Source organism: Geospiza fortis, unplaced genomic scaffold (assembly GCF_000277835.1).
Source record: "Geospiza fortis unplaced genomic scaffold, GeoFor_1.0 scaffold238, whole genome shotgun sequence".
Lineage (NCBI taxonomy): Eukaryota > Metazoa > Chordata > Aves > Passeriformes > Thraupidae > Geospiza > Geospiza fortis.
This window is the reverse complement of record NW_005054727.1, coordinates 65600-92390: the sequence shown is the minus strand read 5'-3', so window position 1 is coordinate 92390 and position 26791 is coordinate 65600. Positions and strand designations below refer to the sequence as shown.

Sequence of the window (26791 nt, the reverse complement as noted above, 5' to 3'; positions counted from 1 at the left end):
GGTGGTCTGTGCTAATTGGATTAGGAAATAGCAAAGGCTGGAAGCCTATGACTTCTGGAAACAGAAAGAAGGCTCCTGCTTCACTTGCATATCTCCAACAAAGAACAGATGCAGTACCCTCACAGCAGATGAGGGTCTGGCAACTCTGTCCAAGAGCTAGTTAAGCCTGAGCCATTGTCTTGGTTTAGAGCAAAATTTTGGGAGAGAGAGAGAGAGAGTCCCCAGAGGGGCTCTAGTAGGAGGATAAATTCAATCGGCCCCTCTCCTCCACAACTAGTCTGGGAGAAAATACTTCCTTGAAGAAAAGTGGAAAAAAGCTGTTTATTAAACAATAGAACCTAACAATATTAAAACAATAAAACCCTTTGCCGCTCTAAAAGAGATGACTAATTGAGAAAAACCCCCCCCCCGGTTGCAGCCCAGCTCACTCAGTCTCTTATCAGTCTTTCTGGTGCTGGAATTCTCACAGGCCAGGCCCGGCCTGGCCCGGTGGCCACAGGTGTGAGCTGCCGGTGCTTCCCTGGGTGATCAGTCAAGAGCAGGTTCTACGAGGTCCAAAGAAAAGGAAAAGAAAAACCACAGTCCAGGGACTCTTCTTTGCCTCAGCCAGCTAAAACTAACCAAAAGCAAAAGGAGAGCTCTCTGTCTTGCCGTCTGTCTGTCCGCAGACAACACAGTCCTGGAGGAGGAATGCGGGGGAGTATGTGCAATGTCTGAGCGAAGAAAAAAAAAAAAAAAAAAAAAGAACTGTGCGATTCTTCTCTCCCCCCTTTCACTCTCTGCAACAAGTCTTAAAGGTGCAAAACTTATTATTATTCAGCATAAACTAATGAGACGATTTGGGGATAAAAGCATCATATAGTCAACCCAGGACAGCCATGCAGCAGCACCAGAAGGAAGTGATAACTGATAATGGGAGACTCCGTGCTGTGGGGATTGGGGCCCACATCTGCCAACCTGACCTGCTGTGTTGGAAGATTTACTGCTTGCTGGGGGTTGGATCTGGGATGCTGCGGTGATATTGACAAGGTTTGTCCAACCCTTGGATTATTACTCCTTGCAAATCTTTATGTGGGCACCAATACTGCCAGAGGAGACCTGGAGCATATAAGTGTGACTACATGCATCTAGGGGCAATGGTCAAGAGTATGGGGACCCAGGTAGTTTCCTCATCAGTCTTTCCAGTGAAAAGCAAGAGCTTGAGGGGGAATGGAAGTATCCTGTGGGTCAACAGTTGCTTGCCCAGCTGGCAATGACAATCGGCATTTGTATTTTATGACTATGGGGACCCTTCTTTAAAGATTGAAGACTGTTAGAGATGGGATCCACCTGACCAAGTGGGGCAAAACCATCTTTACCAACAGGCTGGCCAACCTGGTGAGGAGAACTTTAAACTAGAAATAACAGGGAATGGAGATGATGACCCACAGTCAAGTGAAGGAGTACTGGAATTAGTTGGTAAGCAGAGTGTTATGGAAAAGAGAGAGCTTGTAATTGGCAAAACAGAGATGAAAAGGAGACTGCTGGACCAAATTCTTACAAACAAGGAAACTTTTCTTACAATTCTTACAAACTGTTGGTGATATGAAGGTTGGGGGGAGTCTGAGCTGCATTAACCATGAGATGGTGGAGTTGAGTATACTGAGAGGATGGAAAAAGGCACATGGCAGGATAACAACTCCAAATTTCAGGAGAGCAGACTTTGGCCTGTGCAGAGACCTGCTTGGAAGAATTCCGTGGAAGACGGTCCTGGAGAGCACTCTGGATCTAGGAGACCTGTTTGATATTCAAAGATCACCTCCTCCAAGCTCAAGAATAGTCCATCACAATGAGCAGGAAATCAAGCAAACGTGACAGGTCTGCGTGGATGAACAAGGAGCTCATGACTAAACTCAAACACGAAAAGGAAGCACACAGGAGCTGCAAAAAGGGGCAAGTGACCCAGGAGGAATGCAGAGACACTGGCCAAGTATGCAGAAATGGGGTTAGGAAAACCAAACTGGAGTTGAAACTGAGGAGCAACATTAAGGGTTTCTACAGGTACATCAGCAGAAAAAATGAAGACCAGAGAAAACGTGGGCCTGGTGCTGAATGGGGGCGGGGAACCTAATGACGAAGGCTGAGGTACAGGATGCCTTCTACACTTGAGTCTTTACTGGTAAGGACTACCTTCAGAAATCTGAAGCCTCTGAGACCAGAGGAAAAGTCTACAGCAAAGAAAACTTCAATAGAGGACGACCCAGTTAGGAAAACATTTAAAAAATTGGAGAGGCATAAGTCCATGGCCCTGATCGGTGCACCCATGAGTGCTGAGGGAGCTGGCTGATTTCACTGTGAAGCCACTCTCAATTATCTTTGAATGGTCATGGTGATCAGGGAAAGTTCATGAGGACTAGAAGAAAGCAAATAACCATGTCCCTAAGCACCACATCTATATGTCTTTTAAATACCTTTTAAAACTGACCAGAACTTGTGGGTCCCTAAGCCCTCAAAGCAGATTCCGAGGGTACTCTGCTATATATCTCCCTTAATAGCTTAGTTTGCTTTCTTAAAGTCCAGTGTAACAACTCTGCTGATAGTTTTTTCTCACTACACTGAAAATTTTAAACTCAAACATTCCATGATCATAGAATCATTAAGATCATTGAGTCCAACTGTTGATCACTGTGGGCAAGACAGCCACCAACCATCACATCTCCCAAGAGTCCTTCTCTAGTCACAAACAAGTCTAGGAGGGCATCTTTCCTAGTTGGCTCACAGAGTACTTGTGACAAGAAGTTACCTCCCACAAACTTCAAGACTTCCCAAAGCCTGCTCGTCACAGCAGAATGATATTGCCAGTTGATGTCCGGGAAGTTGGACTCTCTCATAAGGATGTGGGCTACTGATCCAGATATTTCTCCTAATTGCTTACAGAAGAACTCATCACTGCTTACATCCTGGCTGGGACATCAATAATAAACACTCACTATAATATCTCCTTTGTTTTCCATCCCCTTAAGCCTCACTCAGAGGCTCTCCACCACATCACTGCCAACTGTAAGGGCTGTACAATCAAACCTCTTCCTTACATATATAGTGCCACATGTCCATCTCACCTGCCCTGCCTATCCCTCCTAAACAGCCTGTAGCCCTTCATCCTAGCATTCCAGTTGTGGGACTCATTCCACCTAGCAAATATAGCACTACCTGCTATATCAGTTAGACATACACAAGTCTATGGGACTTGATGGGATCCACCCAAGGTGGAATGTTTTGGAGCAGATCACCCCTACAAAGAGGGGTCTGGACAGGCTAAATTGATGGACTGAGGTGAATTGTATGAGGTTCAGCAAGGCCAAGTGCCAGGTCCTGCACCTGGGTCACAACAACCCCATTCAGCACTACAGGCTTGGGGAAAGCAGGTGGAAAGCTGCCCAGTGGAAAATTACCTGGAGGTGTTGGCCAATAGCCAGCTGAACATGAGCCATCAGTGTGCCCAGATGGCCAAGAAGGCCATGTATCAGAAATAGTGCGGCCAGCAGGACCAGGGAAGTAATTGTCCCTCTCTACTGGGCACTGGTGAGGCCACACCTCAAGTACCATGTCCAGTTCTGGACCCCTCCCTACAGGAAGGACATTGAGGTTCTGGAGCAAGTCCATAGAAGGACAAGGAAGCAGGTGAAGGATCTAGAGAGTAAGTCATATGAGGTGTGGCTGAGGGAGCTGGGGTTGTTTAGCCTGGAGAAAATGAGGCTCAGGGGTGATCCTATCACTCTCTACAACTACCTGAAAGGAAGCTGTGGTGAGGTGGAGCTTGGCCTCTTCTCCCAGTCAACTAGCGACAGGATGAGAGGACATAGCCTCAAGCTGCACCAGGGGAGGTTTAGGCTGGACATCAGGAGGAATTTCTTCACAGAAAGGGTTGGTAAACATTGGAATGGACTGCCCAGGGAGGTGACGGAGTCACCATCCCTGGAGGTTTTAAAAAAAAATGGATGTGACACTTAGTGCTATGGTGTAGTTGACAAGGTGGTGATTAGTTAAATGGTGGACTCAATCTTAGAGGTCTTTTCCAACCTAAATGATTCTGTGATTCTGTAATAATATTTATAATACACAGATGTTTTGGTATTTCCCAAGTAGAGCTTACCCTAAGTCAAGGACTTTTCAGTATCTCATGCTCTGCTAGTGAGGTGCACAAAAAGCTGGGAGGGAGCATGACTGGAACAGGAGACCTGAACTGGCCAAATGGATATTCCACTCCATAGAAGGTCATGCCCAGGATATAAACTGGGAGGAGTTAGCTGGAAGTGATCAATTGCTGCTCAGGGACAGGCTGGGCATCGGTCAGCAGGTGGAGAGAAATTGTATTGTGCATCACTTGTATTTCTTGGGTTTTATTTTTTTCTCTCTTTCCTTTTCATTACAATTATTATTATTGTTATTATCATCATTAACAATATTAGTATTATTATATTTTAATTTGTTTCAATTTTTAAACTGTTCTTAACTCACAAGTTTTACTTTTTTCTGATTTCCCATGCAGCTAGTGGGGGAGGGAGCATCTGTGTGGTACTTATTTGCCAGCTGGGGTTAAACCACAACGCCATCTAAGTGGCCAGAATATTTTGGGGGACTGTATCAAAGGCCTTACATAAATCCAGGTAGATGACATCTGTAAGCTCTCCCCTTTTCCACTGATGCAGTCACTCCATTGTACAAGGCCACTAGATTAGTCAGACACGATTTGTCCTTGGTGAAGCCATGTTAGCTGTGTCTAATGTCCCCCCTGTCATCGATGTAGCTTCCAGGAGGATCTGCTCTGTTAAGGAAACTACCCAGTCTGACCATACACGAGACTCCTTAGAGGCACCAGCTCAGGCTGTTTCTGTGCTGCTGTGCAGTGAATAAATTGCTTTATGGAACGAGACATCTGAGATTGCTATGGGAAACCTGGGGTCGAACTGGTAAGGAAACCTGGTCTGACTACATGTGAGTGGGGTGTGCAGGGGTTCCCTTTATCTCACTGGAGCCACCACTGTGAAGAGGCTTTGGTCCCAGCAGTTAAAGTCTCTGACATTTGGAATGTGACTGCCAGAGACTCTCCTGAATGGTAAGACTGGGAAGTTTCCTTTACATGCTCCATGATCTTACAGGTAACAGGTGAGGCCAACTGGTCGGTAGTTCCCAAAACCTTGTTTTTACACTTTTTAAAAATGGGTGCAATGTTTCCCTTTTTCCAGTCACTGGTGATGCAGTCTGACAGCCATGACTTCTTAAATGTAATGGAGAATGGCTTGTGAACTACATCAGTTCCTTCAGGACCCTGGCATGCATCTTGTTGAGTCATGGAATCATAGAACTATTTAAGTTGCAACAGACCTCTAAGATCATTGAGTCCAACCATTAACCTAACACTGCCAAGTCCACCACTGAACTATGTTCCTAAGTGCCACAGCTATGTCTTTTAAATACCTCCAGGGATGGTGACTCTAATGCTTGACAACCCTTTCAGTGAAGAAATTTTTCCTAATATCTACTCTAAACCTCTCCTGGTGCATCATGAGGCCATTTCCTCTTGTCCTATCACTTGTTGCTAGGGAGTAGAGACCCCCACCTTGCTGCAAGCTCCTTTCAGGTAGTTGTAAAGAGACATAAGGTCTCCCCTGAGCCTCTTTTTCCCCACACTCCAGCTCTCTCAGCCGCTCCTCATAAGACTTGCGCTCCAGACCCTTCACCAGCTTCATTGCCTGTTTTTGGACACACTCCAGCACCTCAATATCTTCCTTGAAGTGAGGGGCCCAGAAGTGAACACAATATGAGGTGCAGCCTCACCAGTGCCAAATACAGGGGAACAATCACTTCCCTGGTCCTACTGGCCCCACTATTTCTGACAAAAGCTAGGATGTCTTTGGCCTTCTTGGTCACCTGGGCACACTGCTGGCTCATATACTCCCCACATAAACTCATGACATGTTTGTAGTCCTCCTGAGTTTCCCGTCCCTCCTTCCAAAGGTCATAAACTCTTTATTTTTCCCTGAGTTCCAGCCAAAGTTCTCTGTTCAGCCAGGCCAGTCATCTTCCCCACAGGTTCATCTTTGAACACGTGGGGACAGTCTGCTCCTGCACCTTTAGAATTTCATTCTTGAAGAATGTCCAGTCTTCTTGGACTTCTTAGCCCTTCAGCACTGCCTCCCAAAGGACTCACTCAACCAGTTTCCTAAACAGGCTAGTCTGCTCTCTGCAAGTCCAAGGTAGCAGTTCTGTTGTCACCCCTCTTTACTTGTCTGAGAATCAAAAGCTGTCATTACATGATCGCTTTGCCTAAGACATCACCCAGCAGTCCATTACTGCTCACATACAACAGGTCCAGCAGAGCACCTTCCTGAGTTGGCTCACCATCTGTGTCAGGAAGTTCTCTTGCACACACTCCAGGAACCTCCTAGACTGTTTCCTCTCTGCTGTGTGGTATTTTCAGCAGACATCTGATAAGTTGATCTCCCACGAGAACAAGGGCTAGTGATTATTAAGACTTCTCCCAGCTGTTTATAGAGCATTTCATCTGCCTCTTCACCCTGGTTGAGTGGTCTATAACAGACTCCCACAATATCTGTCTTGTTGGCCTTGCCCCTGATTCTTGAGTAAACACTCAACCCTATAGACACCATCGTTAAGCTCCAGATAGTTGAGTCAGTCCCTAACATACAGGGTTACCCTACCATCTCTCCCTCCTCGCCTTTCCCTTCTGAGGAGTTTATAGCCATCCATTGCAGCGCTCCAGTCATGTGAGTCATCCCACCATGTTTCTGTGACGGCAATTATGTCATAGTTTTCCTGCTGCACAATGGCTTCGAGCTTCTCCTGTCATCCCATGGACTGGTGTATGCTCAGGTTCCTCAGGTGGTCACAAACCTGATCTTCTCCCATGATGGGAAGGACTTCTTCCTCCCAGTCCCTACCTTGAATTTCAGGGTCTTGAAAGATGTGGGAGGAGAGATTGCTGGTGTCAGGGCAGTCCCCCAGGAGGATCAGAGCCTGTGAGTGTGATGCTTCCTGTAGCTGAAGTAAGAACACTTCATCAACAGGCTCCCCTTGATTGGGCAGCCTGTAGCAAACACCAACCATGAGGTTTCCTTTGTTGGCTTTTCCCTTATTTTTACCCAAAAGATTTCAACCCATTCAGCACTTGTTGTCAAAGACAGCTCTCTCCAGTCAATTTTTTTTTACACAGAGGGCAACCCCTCCACCCCTTCTTCCTTGCCAATGCTTTCTGAACAGTTTATAGCCATTGATTGCAGCGTTTCAGTTGTGTGATTTGTCCCATTGTTTCAGCGATGGTATTAAATCATAGCTTTCCAGGTGCACAGAGGCTTCCATCTTTTCCTGTCTGTTATCCATCCTGCATGCATTGCTATAGAGGCACTTCAGTAGACCTATCAACCTTGTCACCATTTTAGAGGAACACAATTCCTTTGTGGCATTTTACAGGTGTCTCCCTGTTGGTTCAATACAAAACATGAAATAAATGTTTTTAAAAAGAATTTATCCTTTCTGGAAAACAATTTAAAAATCATTTACTACCAAAAGCAGCCATTAAAAAGTACCATGGATGCTATAAAAGAATGCTCTATTCCTGATAATGGTCAGTTTGCCATAATATCAGAATCAATCAATGAGTCCTTCATACTGGAAATCAAAAATAAACTATAATAGACTGGAACAATAAACAAATCTTAAGATGTTTGATAGTGTTATGTTGCTTAAATAGGTATCAAAACTGATAAGGTTTTAGCAGCCGCTAATAATACATTAATGTTTAATTATCCAAAAATAAAGTGACAAAGTATATACATTTGACTTTTTTTAACAACTAGAACTTATATATAAAAAACTTAAACTAAAGCCTACTGAAGTCAACAGACTGTCTTGACATTATTGGACTCAGGCTCAGGGCCATAGTGCATTCACAGCTGTCAGTTAGACTAGAACTAGTATATTAAAAAAGCCATTTTTATCTTTGATAAAAACTTAGAATTAGCAGTAAAAAAGGCATAATTCATAATAAAATATATTCTTAAAAATTCTATAGGCTTTCCTAAATACAATGAAACATCCACTCTGCTTTTCTTTAAATACAATGCTTACATCAACTCCAGTACGCCTTTCTAGTCAACAAACTTAAGGAAAGATCACACACATACACACACGACGTTTAGATCCTTTGAAATCATTCCCAAAAGTTTCGCGTGGCACAAAAATCTCACCACATAAAACAAAACAAAAGACAGTCTTATGAAATGTTATCTGTGTTTAACTTACTAGGAATAGGTCTAAGGACATCAGGAATGAGAATCTCCACCAAAGCCTGGTACATCACATGGTCACAGTTACCCATCCATTTCAGAATAGACTCATTTTTGCACAGAGTAATAAGTTTTCCTTTTGGAAGTCGACTTTCTATTTCACTCAGATTGCTGTTGTGAATAAATGTAACAAATGGAAATGCATTTACATACAGATAAGTGCAATGCATTTTGAAATAGATTATTTAATGAAAATTTTATAGATATTTCTGTTACATCCAATTGAAACTCTAACTTCATCATATGAAACTGGGGGGAAAAATGGCCTCCAAAGTTCTGCTGCAGACCATAAATAATGCAGAGATATGATAAAAATGGTCCTTGCAATTTAAACAGACCAGACAACATATTGTGAAAAGATACTTTGAATCTAGTAATCCAAATGAAAAAAATAGATTTATACAATCATTTCAAGGCTGCAGTTTGACATATACCAACACCCTATATATCAAATAGCAGACAACACAAATTTAACCTGAAAAACTATTGCTATCAGAAAAGGTTCTTAGCCTATAGGTAAAACTAAGTCTTCTGTTGATTTGACTCCTGCTGTTATATCATGATGTTGAACAGTAAGCAAAGATACATTTACTGACCTCAGTTCCATAATAGCCGCATCATCAGCTGGAGCAGAGGGAGAATAGCGCCAGAAAGTTTGCCACAATTTTTCTATCAGGCTAAACTGAAGATTCACAATAACATCCACTATTGCCTAAAGAAATATAAAATCAGTGCAGATAGTCTTCTAAGTGATTCTCCCCACAATTCTTTCAAGGGGTATAGCTGCCCCTGGTCATTTTGCAGAAAAAATATTAAAATGTATGCTTATAAATAAACATATAATATCCTTTTTAATAACTTTGTAGCAAAAATTTTTCCAGCTGTCTGGACTGGTGTAACCAGAAACTAAGATCAGGCCAAGTGACTAAGATCAGCCCTCCAGAAATGAGCCTAAGCACATATATCAGGTAAATTCACTTAAACTGAACTTTTAACACTATTGAAAACACAAAGGAAACCTATTTCATTAATTTTGTTACTTTATTACATGCTTTAAAGCACCTTCAACAATAATTTTAAAACACGTTATTCAATATAAAATGCAGCCTTAAATTCTTAAGCAACCTGCTTCTTTAAGACTTGAAGAAAAAATATTAGTTTTTAACATAAACATTACAAATAATAATTTAATATGATTTCATGTCATATTAAAAAAAGCAAAATTCTATATATAGTATCTAAAGTTTGTTTTATCTAAAATTCTCAAAATCTACACATGATTACATTCCAGTATCGGTATTCTATTACATGGGTTCTTTTTCCTGTTAAGAGAGAAATTTCAGGGGTCTTTTTGTAAATGTCCTTTCTGAATAAGCAAAATATTTGAGAATCACATAAGATACAAGTAGGCTGGCTGTAATCTGTTTTGTGTCAGTCACCTTGTTGTACTGATTCTCACTAGAAGACATGAATTTTCAAAGAATGATTTCCATGAAAAGACACTTTTCTTACCTCACAGTGTTCTCGATAAAGACTTTGCAGTGATTTTATGTCCTCAAGGGTAGTACCATCTGGCAGAGAAGATATTTCAACTTCTCCAAACTCTGGAAGTGCTCGAGATGCATCTGTTTCCATGACAACATAACAGAAGAAAGATATTGCAAATGATGCCAATTACAGTTTGATCAGAAAACATTTAAGGATGATGTAAAGAAATAAAGTCTAGAAGGTCATAATGCCCAAAGAGGAATGTCTTTCATACTTAATATGTTTTAAAGTTGCAATAAAATTGTGAGCAAACCAGCTAGCTATTTTTAAAACAAAAGATGTTAAATTATTCTTAAGAGGTAGCAGATAAAAATGATTACACATACATATTGTATCTGTATGTAAAAAAAGATAAGACTAATTTTCAGAATAGTAATGTCAGTATATAAGAGATCAATATAATGTAATAGTTTTATTTTGATCAACCAAAGAGCTTTTGCATTGACATGCATGTTAGGGTTTAGTAGACTCAGCAGCATATACTTACATGAAATTTAAAAGCCTTTCAACTGTAGCCAACATGTGCTTTTACTATTTCTCATAAGTGTTTCCAACAGATATACTGGTACGGGGGGAAAAATGCACTGTCAACTAGGGGGACAGTGGAAATGAAAATTAAAAAACCTGCTAACTATAGCCAAAGGTTCCCAATGATTTTGGTAACAGCAAGGTTGTGCCAAAAGGATGAGATGCTTCAAAATACGCCATATATGAATTCAAAACAAAGTGTACAATTACTGCAATAACACATTTAATAAGCATTTTTACATTAGCAAATGTAAAAGCCAGGATGCCATTGGCTTTCTTGGCCACCCGGACACGCTGCCATCTAAAGTCCAGCCGGCTGTTGACCAGCACCCCCAGATCCTTTTCCGACGCTTTCCAGCCACTCTTCCCCCAGTCTGTAGCATTGCATGGGGTTGTTGTGACCCAAATACAGGACCCAACATTTCACCTTGTTGAACCTCATGCCACTGGCCTCGGCCGATTGATCCACCCTGTCCAGACCCCTATGCAGAGCCTTCCTACTCTCCAGCAGATCAACACTTCTGGCCAATTTGGGGTCATCTGCACAGTTACAGAGGCACATTCAACCCCCTCATCCAGATCACTGCTAAAGATATTAAACAGGATTGGCCTCAATACTGAGCCCGGGGGAATACCACTTGTGACCACCCACCAACTGGATTTAACTTCATTCATCACCACTCTTTGGGCCTGGCTATCCAGTCAATGTTTTACCCAGCAAACAGTGTATCCATCCAAGCCATGAACAGCCCCTTCCTCTGGGAATGCTGTGGGACACAGTGTCAAAAGTTTTACTGAGGTTTAGGTGGACAATATCCACAGCCTTTCCTTCATCCACTAGGCAGGCCACCTTGTCATAGAAGAAGATCAGGTTATAGAATCATAGAATGGTTTGGGTTGGAAAGGACCTGAAAGACCATCTGCATCAGTTGTGTGACTTGTTCCATTGTGGCAGCAGCTCTCTGGCTACAGAGAGTGGTACACAACTTTCCCAGGCATCATGCTGGGAAAGGCTGTGAGAAGATGAGAGAAAAGAATGATGAACAATTCTTATCTTCACTTACTGCACCTGTTGTTGTGAACATGTAGAATGTGTTATGAAGATTTTTTTACCAAAGGGTGGTTTCTTAATTAGCCAATGGTGATGGGGTTTTAATTAAAGGACCAATTAGGTCAAACTGTATCGGACTGTTTGTAAAGGCGATGGGTTTCTTAATAAGTATAGTATAATAAAGCAATTGATCAGCCTTCTGGAATCATGGAGTCAATGCTAATTATTACCCGTCTGGGGATGCCATGCTTCGCAAGTTCCATCGTGTCTCTGTGATGGCAACTATGTCATAGTTTTCTTGGTGCACCATGGCTTCCAGTCCCTCCTGTTTGTTGCCCATGCTGAATGCATTGATGTAATACACTTAAGTTGTGCTATTGATCCACTATCTTTTCAGGGGCAGAAGCTCTAATTTCTGCTTGACCATTCTCAGCTGCTTCTGTGGTTTCTAGCACATCAATAATCCATGCATCCTTGCTACTGCATGGATCTCCATCTCCTACCTCTATCAAGACTACAGACTGAAGGACCTCATTAGCACACCATCTGTCAGTGGCGTGACCCCCCCAGGCTTATCTCCAGTGTTCCTGATTTTATTCCCTTGAAATCTAGTTTAAAGCTCTCTCAATGAGCCCTGCTAGCTAATAAGGATCCTTTTCCCCCTTTGAGACAGGTGTACCCCAGCTGTTGCCAGCAGGCTCAGTGTCATGTAAAACAACCCATGATCAAAAAAACCTGAATTCTGCTGGTGACACCAGGCTCAGCACCAGGTATTCATCTGCATGATTTTCCTGTTTCTACCTCCATCATTCCCTGCAACTGGCAGAACAGAGGAGAAAACTGTTTGCTCCAGATCCTTCAACCAGTCATCCCAAAGCCCTGGGGCTCCTCTCTATTGTCCTCAGACTTTTTTTTGGACTTCATTGTTGACCACCTGAAAAACCAGTAATGGATAATAATCAGAGGGCTGTTCCAGACTACAGAGTTTCTTGGCAATGTCTCTTACCCAGGCCTCAGGGAGGCACCAGACTTCCCTATGGGTTGGGTCCAGTCAGCATATCAGGCTTCTGTTCCTCTCAAAAAGGAGTCACCAATGACAATTGCTCTTTTTTTCTTGACTGAGGCAGTTGTGATGCAGGGGGTAAACTTACTCACTCTAGGCAACTCCTCCAACCTGGACAGACCTTTGTCCATATTGTAGTGTGCCCATGTTGCATTTGTGTTCAAGAGGCATCTGAATATGGCACTTGGGGATATGGTTTAAGGGTGATTATGGGAGTGCTGGGTTGATGGTTGGACTAGATGATCTTGGAAGTCTCTTCCAACGTTGATGATTCTGTGCCTGGTCTTCAAGTTCTAGAGCCTCATACTTATTGTATTGCAGCTGGGAAGGTGAGGTAGGCCGGGAGGGGATTTGCCTGCTGCCTTGAGTAGACACCTGTTTCCATTCCCTCTCATCTCTTAGGTCCCCTCCTTCTGCCTGGTAGTGAAAGGGATCATTTTCTTCTTGTGGTGTGGCCAGCTGGTGCATTTGCCTTAGGAATGGTAGAGATTGGCTCAACCATTCAGAGTCCCTGATACTTCTTTTCTACCTCCTCTCTTAGATCTGCCCCTGGGCTGAGCAGATAATCCACTTCACCACACCTCACACAGCTGTTGTCTCTACTGCCATCCAGTACCAGTGCCAGGCTCTGGCATTCCCTGTAGCCCAAGACCTAGATGGCTGCGTGTTTTCATGGCATCTCTGTCTGTGTCACCATATCCTTTCTGGCAAGTCCAGAGGACATAGCTCCCCTCCAAGTGGATACCATAGCTGAGCTCCTTCTGAGAAGGTAATGACCACCAACTGAGCTCTCCTCTTGAGCTGGTGGGTGACTGCATTCTACCTTCCTGAACTGCCACACCCTGCCCTGTTTACCTACTTTGTGCCCTAGGAGCTGCTTTTGTAGGGGTGTGTCAGAGACTGGAAAGATCAATGTCTGGAGATATTTTGGGATGCTTGGAATGTGTGTAGTAGGGGGCAGTTCAGCCTTGCTCCAGTGAGGTGGTGCCCTGCCCCCAATACCCCCCAGCCCTGCAGTCTTTGTCAATAATAGAACACTGGAGGCATCCCCCCAGTGTTGCCTAACCCAGCCCCTGAGTGGCTGAGCAACTGGAAGTCCCACCTGGGAGGAAGGCCCATGAAGGGCCAAGGGTTTAAGAAGGCTGAGCACAAGGCAAGCATGTCGTTCTTTAACCCTACCTTCATCTTGGAGTTTTCTATCTGTTACATTGCTGGAACCCAGGAGTTGGTAGCTATGACTCTTTTGCTATATCTTTCCTGTCTTTCTCCCTTTCTTCTTCTTCTAACTTTCTTCTCATGGAACGTAACATCAAATGGGTTTAAAGGTTGCGAAGTTGAATGGGCTAAGATGATGCTGTGATAAGTGTTTTATGTTGTACTAAATCTTTTGCCAAAGTTCCTTGATTTTCTATTTTTTGCCAGTAAACCTTTGTAGGATTTTTACCTCTTGAGAATATCTGGTTGGTATTTCTCCCTTGCATCTACCCAAAGCAAAGGAACCTCAGTTTAGCCCCATACATTGTCTGGGGTGTTACAGGGTGGGGAGTGGACCTCATCACTCCTGACCTCACCCACACTGAGTCAGAGCTGCCTCTGGGTCAGAGCTTCAGTGCTTCCTGCTGGGAGGGGAAGGTGGGGAGCTGAGGCACCTCTTGGTGCTAATTTTGAGGTCTTGCCACTTCAGGAACTCTCTCCACAGTCCCTTGGCATGATCCTTGACTCCAGAGCACATCTGCCAGAGCAGTTTGCCTCGGAGTCTTCACCACACTTGCATTGCAATATATTTTAAATCTACTGTGCAAATAGATTTTGCAATTTTTTTTAATATATGCATGATGAATATTAAATACTGCAGAAGTCTTGCAATACAGAACACATAGCTCCTATGAGTATCTTTTTGTTCTATTATCAGTGAGATGACAGTATAACATCTTTTCATACCTAAAAACTGTTGATGATGTTGACTTTGGGCAATTATAGTTTGTTCAGCAGATGTGCCTGTCTGTTGACCACTTCCTGTGAAACTATCTGGAACTCCATCCACTTTCTGCACAGGCTTGTACCTACAAAATGATCAAATACAAAATCATTCTTTAGGATCACTTTTTTGTAAGTGCCTGATTTCTGAGTCTTAATATACAGTTTTGCTAGTTCACACAAAAGAAAAAAGTAACATCAGAATAATTGTAGCAAGGAAATGTAGAACATTGGCAACACATAAAATTCATAAAGCACATATCACAGCACAACTACCAATTTCTTGTGGAATTTGGTTAAAAACTATATCACTAACATCTAAAGTGCATTTACCCTAAACAGAAACACAATATTTCCTTTTTCAAAGGACTTGTCTTCCCAGGAATCAAGTAGTTCAAAAATAAAGGTTTAATCACCTGAAGAAGGATGATTCATTTGTATGAAGACAAAGTAATTTAAATAATTTTAACACGTAACAAACCTCTCATAAGCTCAGAAGGTCTGAGAAGGCTACTTAAACTAAGTAGCTGAAGCAAGGGAGGTTCGGACTTGATATTAGGAAGCATTTCTTTACTGAGAGGGTAGTCAAACACTGGAACAGGTTTCCTACAGAGGTGGTCAATGCCTCAAGCCTGTCACTGTTCAAGAGGCATTTGAACAATGCCTTTAATAATATGCTTTAACTTTTGTTCAGCCCTGAAGTAGTCAGGCAGTTGGACTAGATGATTGTTGAAAGTCCCTTGCAACTGAAATATTCTATTCTATTCTATTCTATTCTATTCTATTCTATTCTATTCTATTCTATTCTATTCTATTCTATTCCATTCCATTCCATTCCATTCTCTTCATCATTTAAGTCACAAAAACATTTATAAAGGATAAAAAGGACAAATATACAAATAAGAGTTCTGTTTAGGGTGGTCAGATGTTAAAACCATCACACAGACAGGCTGAAGATTCTGCCTGCCATCTTCAACACAACTGAAAATTAATTCTGCCATAGCTCTTAGTGATAAGAACTTGGAACCTTTGTCCTTCTGAAGTAGATTTGTAGCCAGAAGAAAACTAGACAAACCTCAATGCAGAAAGCAATGCATGTGAACTGTTGCTCGTCTGAAATTGCAGATTGTAAAGCTTTGTTTTAACTTTAGAAACATCAACAAATTCCACTCTGAAAATGCTCCTCTTAAAAGTAGTTGAGTCAGATGTGAGAATGTTCCCATTTTGATCTTATTCAATAGATAATAGAAATGTCCTATGTGGCTATTTAGATTTTAGTTTATGAAAAAGTTCCCTTAAGAAGCAAGCATCCAAGGTTCTGGTCATTCTAGACATATATTTAACTATACAATAACATAGAACATGTGATATACAAGTGTGTTGATTTGGCATGGCCTGGTTTTTTGCTGCGGCCGCTGCCATCCCCAGTGTGGCTCGTGGCCAACCTTGCCTGCCTGGCTGCCCCTAACCAACTGTGCTGCCAGCAAAAAGGGCAGGAGTGATGGTGATAGCTTCCCCTTCTCGGTGCCCCACATGAAGAAAGGTGTTAAATAGTGTCAGTGCCGCAGCAGTCGCCACTGCCTGCACAATGGCAGCAGGGCCACCTGGACAGCAGCAGAAGCATGATGAGCAATTCCCTGACGTGGAACCTACATGATATCAACTTCTTGGCACTGTGGGATCTTGCAAGAATCTTTGAATTGGTGGAACTTGTTGACAATGGTACCTTCAAGCAGAAGATTTTCTTCTAGTCAGAGAAGAGGAAGAATTCAGGATATGTGAGGGAAAACAACGTGGCGGCACCAAGGTCAGTGGAAAAGAAAGAGGGGGAGGAGGTGCTTCAAGCGTTGGAGCCAAGATTCCTCTGCAGGCCGTGGTGAGGACTATGGTAAAACAAATTGTCCCCTTTTAATGCATGAAGTCCACAGGGGATGCAGAGGTCCACTCGCAGCCTGTGGGAAAAGTGCTCATGCCAGAATGGGTGGATGTTAGAGAAAGCTGTGGTCTAGTGGGAGACCCAAATAGAGAGAGAGGAGGGCCCCTGTTTCCAGAGATAGAGAGAGAGCCCTTGCTTTCAAACTTGAGCAGCCTAGCCTTAAAAGACTGCACCCCGTGGACAAATGACCCATGTCACAACAGTTTGGGGATGACGGTTTTGCCCATGGGAGGGACCCCATGGCATAGCAGAAAAAAGACTCCTCTCCCTGAGTGAATGGAAAAAGATCTTGAAAGATGATCTGACCAAAGCCCCTCATGCCCTGTCTTCCTGTGCTGTCGGTGGGAAAGATGGAGGGGTTGGGGGGAAAAAAGGTGTTTTAAAGGCTTATTTTACTTCCCTTTTTCCTCCTCTGACTCTGTTAATAATACATTTCCTTTATACCTTTAAATTTGAACCTGTTTTGCTGTTAAAGTCTTTTTTTCTCCCAGTCCTTAACTCATGAACTGTTAATTTTTTTCCCTCTCCTCTACCCAACTGTAGCAGGAGAGAGTAAGCGAACAACTTCCATGAGTGCCTGGCATTTGGTCAGCGTCGAACCACAACAACAAGAAGTATACTTTTCCAAAAGACACCTCTTGGCCTTAACATAGAGTATGATAACTTTAGGAATGAGAATACTTGGAAACAAAAACTTTTGTCATCATCTAAATCTCTATGAATTTTATATGAAGTTTAGTTATTGTAAAGGCCCAGGATAAAATCCCAAGCCTGCAGAAATAAATTTTACAACTGTAATCAACTTTAGGAAAATTAAAGTTTAATCTCTAGTATGACAGTGATGCTGAATTGATTTTTGCCTTTTTTTCTTTTATATATTCTCAATATTCTTTACACATATATTTGTAGCTCTGTAGTCTATTATTGTATTCATAGTTAGCTCCAGTACTTTTCCCTACCTTTTCCCTACCTGATCAACAGTGACATTGAACTCTTATGGATAAACTTCTCATCACTTGATAGATCTCTTTGCAATCCAAAAGCCTAATTTTTAAAGAATTTTTAATTTTAGTCTCATTATACTCTAAAAATGTCTGGCAGAAGATCAATTTCTATTTTTAAATCAAAATCAGTATGTTCACATAGTTCCACTAGTTTCTAGAAAATTTATTATTTCACATTTTTTTCAGCTCTTTGAGTAGAATCCAAAGTGTCTTGAATGTATAAAAGTAACAGTCTTTTGAGTTTCTAGGGTTTAAAAAGAACTTTCACACAGAAAAAAAAATCTAGGTGCCAGGAGCCAGGATTATGCTACCACTTGCTCCAATGTGCTTTATCTTGGGGAAAAGCCTTAATTCTGGCATTATTACAGGTGACATTATAGGAGTCAAACAGTTTTAACAGCTTTTATAGACCGGTTAGCCTCACCTTGTTCCTGAGAAGTTGATGAAGCAGCTAAACCTAGAAACCATTTAAAAACACATGAAGGAGAAGATGGCAATTGGGAGTAGTAAGCATGGATTCACCAAAAGGAGTTCGCACTTGACCAAATTGATAAACTTCTACAATGAAATGACTGGCCTGGTAGATGAGGTGAAAAATTCATGAAATATGGGCTGGATGAGCAGACACCGAGATAGATTGAGAATTGGCTGAATGGCTATATTGGGTTTATGTGGCAAAGTTTTGGTAGTGGGGGTCTGCAGGGGTAGCTTCTGAGAGGAGACAGCAGAAGCTGCCCCCATGTCAGAAAGAGCCAGTTTCAGCCAGCTCAAAGATGGACCCACCACTGGCCAAAGCCTGAGCCAATCAGAGACATTAGTAGTGCCTCTGTGATAACATATTTTAAAAAGAGTAAAATATGCTGCACAACAGTAGCTGGGAGAGAGGAGTGAGAATATGTGAGAAAAAATTCTGCAGACACCAAGGATCAGAAAAGAAGGAGGAGGAGGAGGTGCTCCAGGTGCCAGAACAGAGATTCCTCTGCAGCCCATAGTGAAGACCATGATGAAGCAGCTGTTTCCTTGCAGCCCATGGAGATCCACGGAGATGCAGAGATCCACCTGCAGCCTATGAGGAACTCCCACCAGAACAGGTAGATGTGCCCTGAAAGAAGCTGCAGCCCATGAAGAGCCCACATAGAGCAGGTTTTTTTGGCAGGACCTGTGGCCTTATGGGAGGCCCATGCTAGAGCACTCTGTTCCTGAAGGATTGCACTCCATGAAAAGGACCCATGCTGGAGTTCATGAGGAACTGCAGTCTATGGGAAGGACCTACACTGGTGAAGTTCATGAAGGACTGTCTCTTGTGCGAAGGATCCCACACTGAAGCAGGTGAGGAGAAAGGAGAGGCAGAGATAATGCATTATGAACTGACTGCAACCCCCATTCCCCATCACTGTGCTGCTGGGGGGGAGGAGTTACAAGAGTTGGGAGTGAAGTTGAGCCTTCAAAGAAGCAAGAATTGAGAGGAATGTTTTTCTAAATGTATTTTTATTTCTCATTATCCAAATTTGATTGACAAGAAATTGAATTAATTTCTCCAAGTTGAGCCTGCTCTGCCTGTGACAGCAATTGCTGAATGATCTCCCTGTCTTTATCTTGACCCATGAGCATTTTGTGGTATTTTTCTTTCTTGTACTGAGCAACTTGGTGAGCAGTTGGCAGTCAGCCAAGGTCAACCTACCACAATGGCTGGGCCCAGAGGATGATGATCAGTGGCAAAAAGTGTAGTGACTAGAAGTGTACCTCAAGGGTCAATACTGGGTCCAGTCCAGTTCAACATTTTCATTAATGATCTGTATGATCAGGCAGAGTGTACCCTCAGCAACTTTGCAGACAGCACCAAAACAGGGAAGAGTGTCTGATATTACAAAGGGTTGTGCTGCTTCCAGGAAAGCACCTGAGAGTCCTCGTGAACATCAAGTTGAACATGAGCAAGCATTGTGCCCTTGCTGCAAAGAAGGCCAATGGTACCCTTGTCTGCATTTGTCAAAGCATTGCCAACAGGTGGAGAGGCATGATCCTTCCCCTTTACTCAACACTGATGAGGCCACACCTGGTGTACTGTGTCCAGTTCTGAGCTCCCCAGTACAAGAGAGACATGGACATACTGGAGAGACCCAAACAAAGGGCCATCAAGATGATTAAGGAACTGGAGCATCTCTCTTATGAGGAAAGACTGAGAGAGCTGGGACTCTAGCCTGGAGAAGACTTGGAGGGATCTTACTCATGTATATGAATCCTAGAAGGGAAGATACAAAGAAGATAGAGCCAAGCTTTATTCAGTGGTGCACAGTGAAAACAAAAGAGGCCATGGGCACAAGATGAAACATAGGAGATACTCTCTGAACATCAGGAAATATCCAGTGATTGAGCACTGGAGCAAGTTTCCCAGGAACATGGTAGAGTCTCCCTCTTTGGAGATATTTAAAAGCTATCTGGACATAGTCCTGATCAACTGGTCTAGGTGGTCCTTCCTGAGCAGGGGGGTTGGATAAGATGATCTCCAGAGGTCCCTTCCAACCTCAACCATTCTGTGATTCTGTGATTCAATTATTTAAATATCCTGGCATTTCCTTCCTGTCTTGGGGATGGTTTATTATCCCATCCCATTTTGGTGGTTTTTGATCTGTTTTGTTTTGTGCCCAAGGGTGGCAGCTATCCCCACCCCACCCTCCACCCACGTGAGAGGGAGAAGGCCAAAACCTGTGCCACAGCGCCCCCTGCAGCCACAGGGGAATCATCGCCACCTGCCCTGCCCAGCTGAGGAGCCACCAGCGCCCCTGCCGACTGCAGCCATAACTACACCAAAAGGGAAAATGCTTAAAGAGCGGGAAGACTGTTTATTGGGTTTTCTGTTCTTTGTTTGTTGTTACCATTGTTGTTGTTTGCCTCGTTATACATACACATACTAGTAAAGAACTGCTATTCCTTTTCTCATATCTTTGCCTGAAAGCTCCTTTATTTCAAAATTATAATAATTTGGAGGGGAGGGGATCATATTTTCCATTCCAGGGGAGGCTCCTGCTTTCCTTAGCAGACACCTGTCTTTCAAACCAAGACACTTCCCATAAACAATCTAGCACCAGTATGTCAAACACAAACCAGACTTCCATTTGGAAGTCTGAGCCATATAGCAGCTACAGTTGAAAGGCAGGGCTATTACCTATATAGGTGAGGCAAGTCCTTACCTGTGCATTTCTTCAATTCCAGTACAAAGGTGCTTTAAATTGCTTGATCTGTGTCTGTTGAGTCCAAGCTACTGTCTCAACTAGGAGATGGGACTGTTATCAACAGTCATCTGTAGTTTACATGTACTATTTTTAAATTTCTAATTGGAATACAGAAGTAGTACTCCCATAGCTTATGTTGACCACAGCTGTGACTCAGCAACCTTTGCATTAGCTCAATGGTTGTTGCCACTCAACTGAAATTAATTTCTGAAATCTCAGACCCTGAATTAAGGGCCATGTCAAACACTGCACACAAGCATACCTCTAGCAGGTCTTTGGATATATTCACGTTTGTGGTGGTTTAGCCTTGGCTAACAGTGAAATTCCCACTCAGCCACTCACACCCTCCCTGCCCCAGTGGGTCAGATGGAGAAAACAGGAAGAACAGGAGCAAGAAAGATTGTAAGCCAAGATAATGACAGGAGATTGCTTACAAATGATTGTTGCAGCAAAACAGAATCAATTTAGGTAAAATTAAGTAAACTTATCACCAATTAAAATAAAAATGTAATTACTAATTCAGGTAGCAGAAAGCAAAAAGACAAATATTAAAATACACTTCCTCCTTTCCCAGGCTCATGGCTTCATTCCAGACTCATCTTTTCCCCTCTCTTGCGATTGACACAGGTTACATGCAGCCGCTTCAGTGAGGCAATGGGCTCAAGGGTGTAAGGGTGTTATGGTCAGTACATAAGAAAATCTCTCTGCCACTCCTTCCTTCTCACACTTCTCTGTCATGGATTCTCCATGAGCTGCAGTTCCTTCACAAAATATCCAACTGCTCCAGCATGGTCTGTTAAATAAGTTGCTATGTGAATACTGATTCTGGCACCATGGAGCACCTCCTCCCCCACCTTCTTCTCTGACCTCTGTTCATACAGCTGGCTTTCACTCTTTTTTTTCGCCCTACTCCTCTGCATGTGTGGTGGGTTTTGCCCTGTCTTAAGTATGTTTTCACAGAGGCACCATCAACTTTGTTGATTGGCTCAGCTTTGGCCTGCATTGGGTCCATTAGCAAGGCAGCTGGAACCAGCTGTGTCCAGCACAGGGCAGCACCTTACCCATAACCAAAACCTTAAGAATCAAAGGACAAACAAATAATGCAGATGTTATCATGGGAGTCTACCATAGACCTCCTAGCCAGGACAATGATGCTTCCAAGTTAACTGTCCTTGTCTTTATGGGATACTTCAACTTGCTAGAAATTAACTGGGACCATCACACAGCTGGTACAAACAGGACCAGAAGATTCCTAAGAAACCTGGATGACAACTTTATGGAACAGGTCCTTAGGGAGCTGACTCAGAAAGATGCCCTCCTTGACGTACTGCTTGTCAGCAGAGTGGAACTCATGAGCAAAGTGGAGATTGGCAGCTGTCTTGGCCACAGCGATCACAAAGAGATCGATTTTAAAATCTCTGTTGACGGGAGAAAAGGTCCATCAAACCTCAACTCTGGACATGAGGAGAGCAGACTTCAGGTTGCTCAGGGAATTAGTGAATAAGGTCCCCTGGGAAAATGTTTTTGCAGGTGCTGTGGTCCATCAGTGCTGGTCACTTTTTAAACACCACCAGTTAAAAGCACAGGAGCAGCAATTCCCAAATGTTGGAAGTCAAGCAGGCAAGGCAGAAGACTGGCTTGGCTGAACAGGGATCTTCTCTTGGAAATAAGGCCAAAAAGAAGGGTATGGCCAGTAGAAGCAAGGTCAGGGGACATGTGAAGAATACAGAGATGCTGCTCGCCACTGTTAGGAGAAAATCTGTATGGTCAAACCTCAACTGGAGTTGAGCTCCTCAAAGAGCTGGCTGATGTCATTGCAAAACCTCTCAAGGATTTTTGAGCAGTTTGGGAATCCGAAGAAGTCCCAGCTGACTGGAAGCTGGTGAATGTTGTCCCGATTTTCAAGAAGGGCAAGACCTTCTGTTAATTGGGCAGTTTTCTTTATCTCTTCCACAAACCAATCCTCCCTCTGGGGAGATATCTTCTGTTAATGGGCCATTGAGTCTCACTGCATGACTGATAAAATTACATCATCCCATTGTGAGATGCTCCACCCAGGGGGAAGAGCCAAGCATTCCTACCTGGATATAATCTGAGATTTTGGAACACCAGAGCAGCCTTTTCCCACTGGATTCCCAGAGGAGTAGCTGTCTTCTCCACCTGACCCACAGGGTGTCAGGTTGTATTCTGACTCTGTCAGTGTTTTGGGGTTTTTTTGTTTGTATTATTGCATTTGTATTTTCTAGTTTTCCTAGTAAAGAACTGTTATTCCTATTCTCATATCTTTGCCTGAGAGCCTTTTAATTTCAAAATTATAACAATTCAGAGGGAGGGGGTTTACATTTTCCATTTCAGGGGAGGCTCCTAGCTTCCTTAAGCAGACATCTGTCTTTTCAAACCAAGACAGGAAACTACAAGCCTGTTAGTCTCAATTAGGTGCCTAGTAAAGTTATGGAGAAGATTATTCTGGGAGGAATTGAAAAACACCTGAAAGACAATGCAGTCATCGGTCACAGCCAGCACAGCTTTATGAGAGGAAAGTCCTCCTTGTAAAACCTGATTTCCTTTTATGATGAGGTAATCCAGATAGGTGATCAAGGGAAGCCACTTGATGTAATCTTTTTGGAGTTCAGCCCAGCTTTTGATAGTGTCTCCCACAAGATCCTTCTGGACAAAATGTCCAACCCACAGCTGGATAAACACATCATGCAATGGGTGAGCAACTGGCTCGTGGGTCGGGCACAAAGACTTATAGTGAAGGGGATGACATCACACTGATGACCTGCATCTAGTGGGGTTCCACGGGGTTCCATCCTCGTCCCTGTGCTCTTCAACATCTGCATAAATTACTTGGATGCAGGAGGGGAAGGTATACTAAACAAGTTCGCAGATGATACAAAACTGGAGGAGGTCTCGACTCCCTCGAAGCCAGAGAGACCTTGACAAATTAGAGGACTGGGCAATCATCAACCATATGAAGTTCAACAAGGGCAAGTGCCAGATTCTGCGCCTGGATGGGGCAACCCTGGATGTACAGACAGACTGATGAATGAGATGCTGGAAAGCAGTGCCGTGGAAAGGGACCTGGGGGTCCTGGTTGATGGAAAGTTTATCATGAGTCAGCTGTATGCCCTGGCAGCCAGGAGAGCCTACCATGTCCTGAGGTGCATTAGGCACAACAGTGCCAGCCAGTCAAAGGAGGTGATTGTCCCACTCTGCTCTGCACTGGTGCAGCCTTACCTTAAATACTGTGTGCAGTTTTGAGCACCGCAATATAAGAAAGATATTAAGCTATTAGAGAGTGTCCAGAGGAGGGCAGCAAAGATGGTGAAGGGCCTTGAGGGGAAGCTGTGTGAGGAGCAGCTGAGGTCTCTTGGTCTGTTCAGCCAGGATAAGAGGAGACTGAGGAGGGACCTCATTGCAGTCTCCAACTTCCTTGTGAGGGAAAGAAGAGGGGCAGGCACTGATCTCTGTGGTGACCAGTGACAGGACCCAAGGGAAGGGCCTGAAGCTGTGTCAGGGGAGGTTTAGGTTGGATATGAGAAAAAGGTTCCTCACCCAGAGAGTGGTTGGGCACTAGAAAGAACAGGCTCCCCAAGGAAGTGGTCATACCACCAAGCCTTACAGAGTTCAAGAAGTATTTGGACAATACTCTCAGGCACATGGTATGACTCTTGGGGATGGTCCTGTGCAGGGCCAGGAGTTGGACTCGATGATCCTTGTTGGTCCTGTTCAACTCATCATATCCTGTTATTCTGGGAATGCAGCGTCACACAAGTAGGAAAGTTGCATGACCTTTCAAATTAAGAAAGAATGAGAAAAAGTGTTCTGTAGCATAAATTCAGCCTATACTTTGTCAAGAAGTCAAGAACTCAAAGTGTCTATCTGATTCAATGTGATTGATGGAGAGGGGGTAAAATTGATACATCTTAACAGAAAAAGCAAACACAGTTGTCAGATGATTCTAAAGGAGAAAAATATTTCCCAGCTTGAGTTATCAGAAAGGAGAAGGAAATATTCGTGATTCTTAGATTCTCTTTGCTCTGAATATCTTTTTAAAAGAGAATTATTGCATGTAAGTTAAAACTTTTTTAGTTTTTAAATAAAATTAGAAATATTCATAAAACTAAATAATAAAGATTGCTCCTAATGACTCAAGCTATAGTATTAAGCCTTTTATATCATGTAAAAACATGATAGATTTATGAAGACTGTAAGATAAAATTTATACAAATATACAGTTATATACCAAACGTCTCAAATATATACTAAGCATGATTCCTAACTGTGGCAGAAGTCTTAGTTCAGAAATATAGTGTTTAAAAAATGTAATGCAGCTTAATGCGTGCTTTTGTTTGTTTCTTTTTCTTACATGTAGCTCTTTTATCCTGTTCCCCACCCCCCAAGCATTAACCTCTGTGGTCTACTACATACATGAGAATCTTTATATCCATTAAAATAAACAAGCAACTATATGGGTCAAGCTTTCCCCCCATACACATTTCAGAAGAAAATCTGACCAAAAGTATCCTAAACCCTGCAGAATAAGGATATAAACAGAAATAAAAAGTAAAAGGAAAGATTTCTGCATGCTAGAGAAGAGCAAAATTATATTAAACATGTTAGAATAAGAAATGCTGGTGTTTTATATATATATATATATTTAAACTTTTGTTTAAAATTACTATTATGTGAACCACAGTTCATTGTGATAAAAATATTAGGAAGACATCTGATCTTGCTTTTAAAATGTCTATTTTTTCCATCAAAAATTTACATCAAAACCTTCAAATTTGGCAGTTTTTGCACAAAACATTGTGTAGGTAGCAGTTGGTTCATGGATTCCCAATTTTTTGAATGAAAATATCTTATTTTTCTGTTGGATAAACACCTCTTTTCTGAAAAGTATATTAGTATATCTGATTTTGCACAGGAAACAGACAGTACTAAGTTTTTCACCTTGTAAATATCATACAGTCATGCTAGCTCCCTTCTCTCTGCATTTCATCTATTTAGAATGCCTGGGATTTGGAAATTTATTTTACCGAAATCTTTGCATCCCTGAATTGATTTAGGGGATGAACAAATATCTTCAAAACTACTTTATAGAGATACTGTTGGGATGGAATAAATAAAGCAGATCCCCACTATTTTCATTAGTATCCAGTGAAAGGACAAAAAGCAATGGGCACAAATTGAATTTCAGGAAATTCTGCTTAAACATAAGAAAATTCTTGGTTTTTTTTTTACTCTAGGGCTGGTTGAGCACTGATACAGTTTGCCCAGTAAGTTTGTGGAGTCTTCACCTTTAGAGAAATTCAAAACCCAACTGTACATGGGCTTGGGCAACCTGTTCTAGCTGACACTGCTTTGTGCTGCAGGTGTGTGTGTGTGTGTGGACTAGACAATTGCCAGAGGTGCTTTTCAACTAAATGACATTTTCTCTTACAGTTTGTGCCCATTGCTCATTGTCCTGTTACTGGGCACTGCTGAGAAGAGTCTGGCTTTGTCTTTACTCTCTCCCATCAGGTATTTATACCCATTGATAAGATACCTGTGCTGCAGGATTACTGATTTCTATCTCAGCCACACCCACACCTGTGACTGGTATGGATCCCATTGACCTGGACCCCAAATTATGGATTTGCTTTCTGTCTTGACCTTGGACCTGTCTTGCCCCTAGGGACGTACACAATGATCAGTGGACTGTGTCTGACCCTGGTTGTCCTCACCGGACCTGAGTCTGATTTGTGGACTGACTTCCTGGCTGGACCTTGCACCTGTGTCATCACCACAAATTTGTCTGATGATCTGGACTCTTGGTTGAATCTGACTCCCATCTCCAGATCTGCCCTGCTTACTTCACTTGGATACTTGTCGTGGGTTTACAAGAAACAAGTTTTCTGGGAATGGAGTGGCCAGAGGCCAATAAGTGTTCAGATTCTAAACTGACACCAGGCTTGGCCACTGAGGGTGGATGCGCCTCTGAGAACACAGGGGTTAGAAGCAGAGCACTCCCTTGAGCTCTCTCTTTGATTTCCAGCCAGCAAAGAGGCAAGGCCTCCCCTGCCCGGCTTCGAGCTGGGCGGGGGAGGGGAAACCTGCGGCC

The 26791-nt window shown here is 42.8% G+C and overlaps 1 protein-coding gene across 1 annotated transcript in view; it reads right to left on the bottom strand.

Moving 5' to 3' along the window:
• The window catches only part of LOC102040691 (transcription factor RFX3), a 121856-nt gene that overhangs the window by 43413 nt on the left and 51652 nt on the right, over nt 1-26791 (bottom strand). Inside the window, exons 6-9 of the mRNA XM_031065287.1 lie at nt 14477-14598; nt 9858-9970; nt 8942-9057; nt 8302-8456 (exon numbers count right to left, since the gene is read on the bottom strand). Of these exons, the coding sequence (XP_030921147.1) occupies nt 8302-8456; nt 8942-9057; nt 9858-9970; nt 14477-14598 (506 nt within the window). The remainder of the gene's footprint in view (nt 1-8301; nt 8457-8941; nt 9058-9857; nt 9971-14476; nt 14599-26791) is intronic.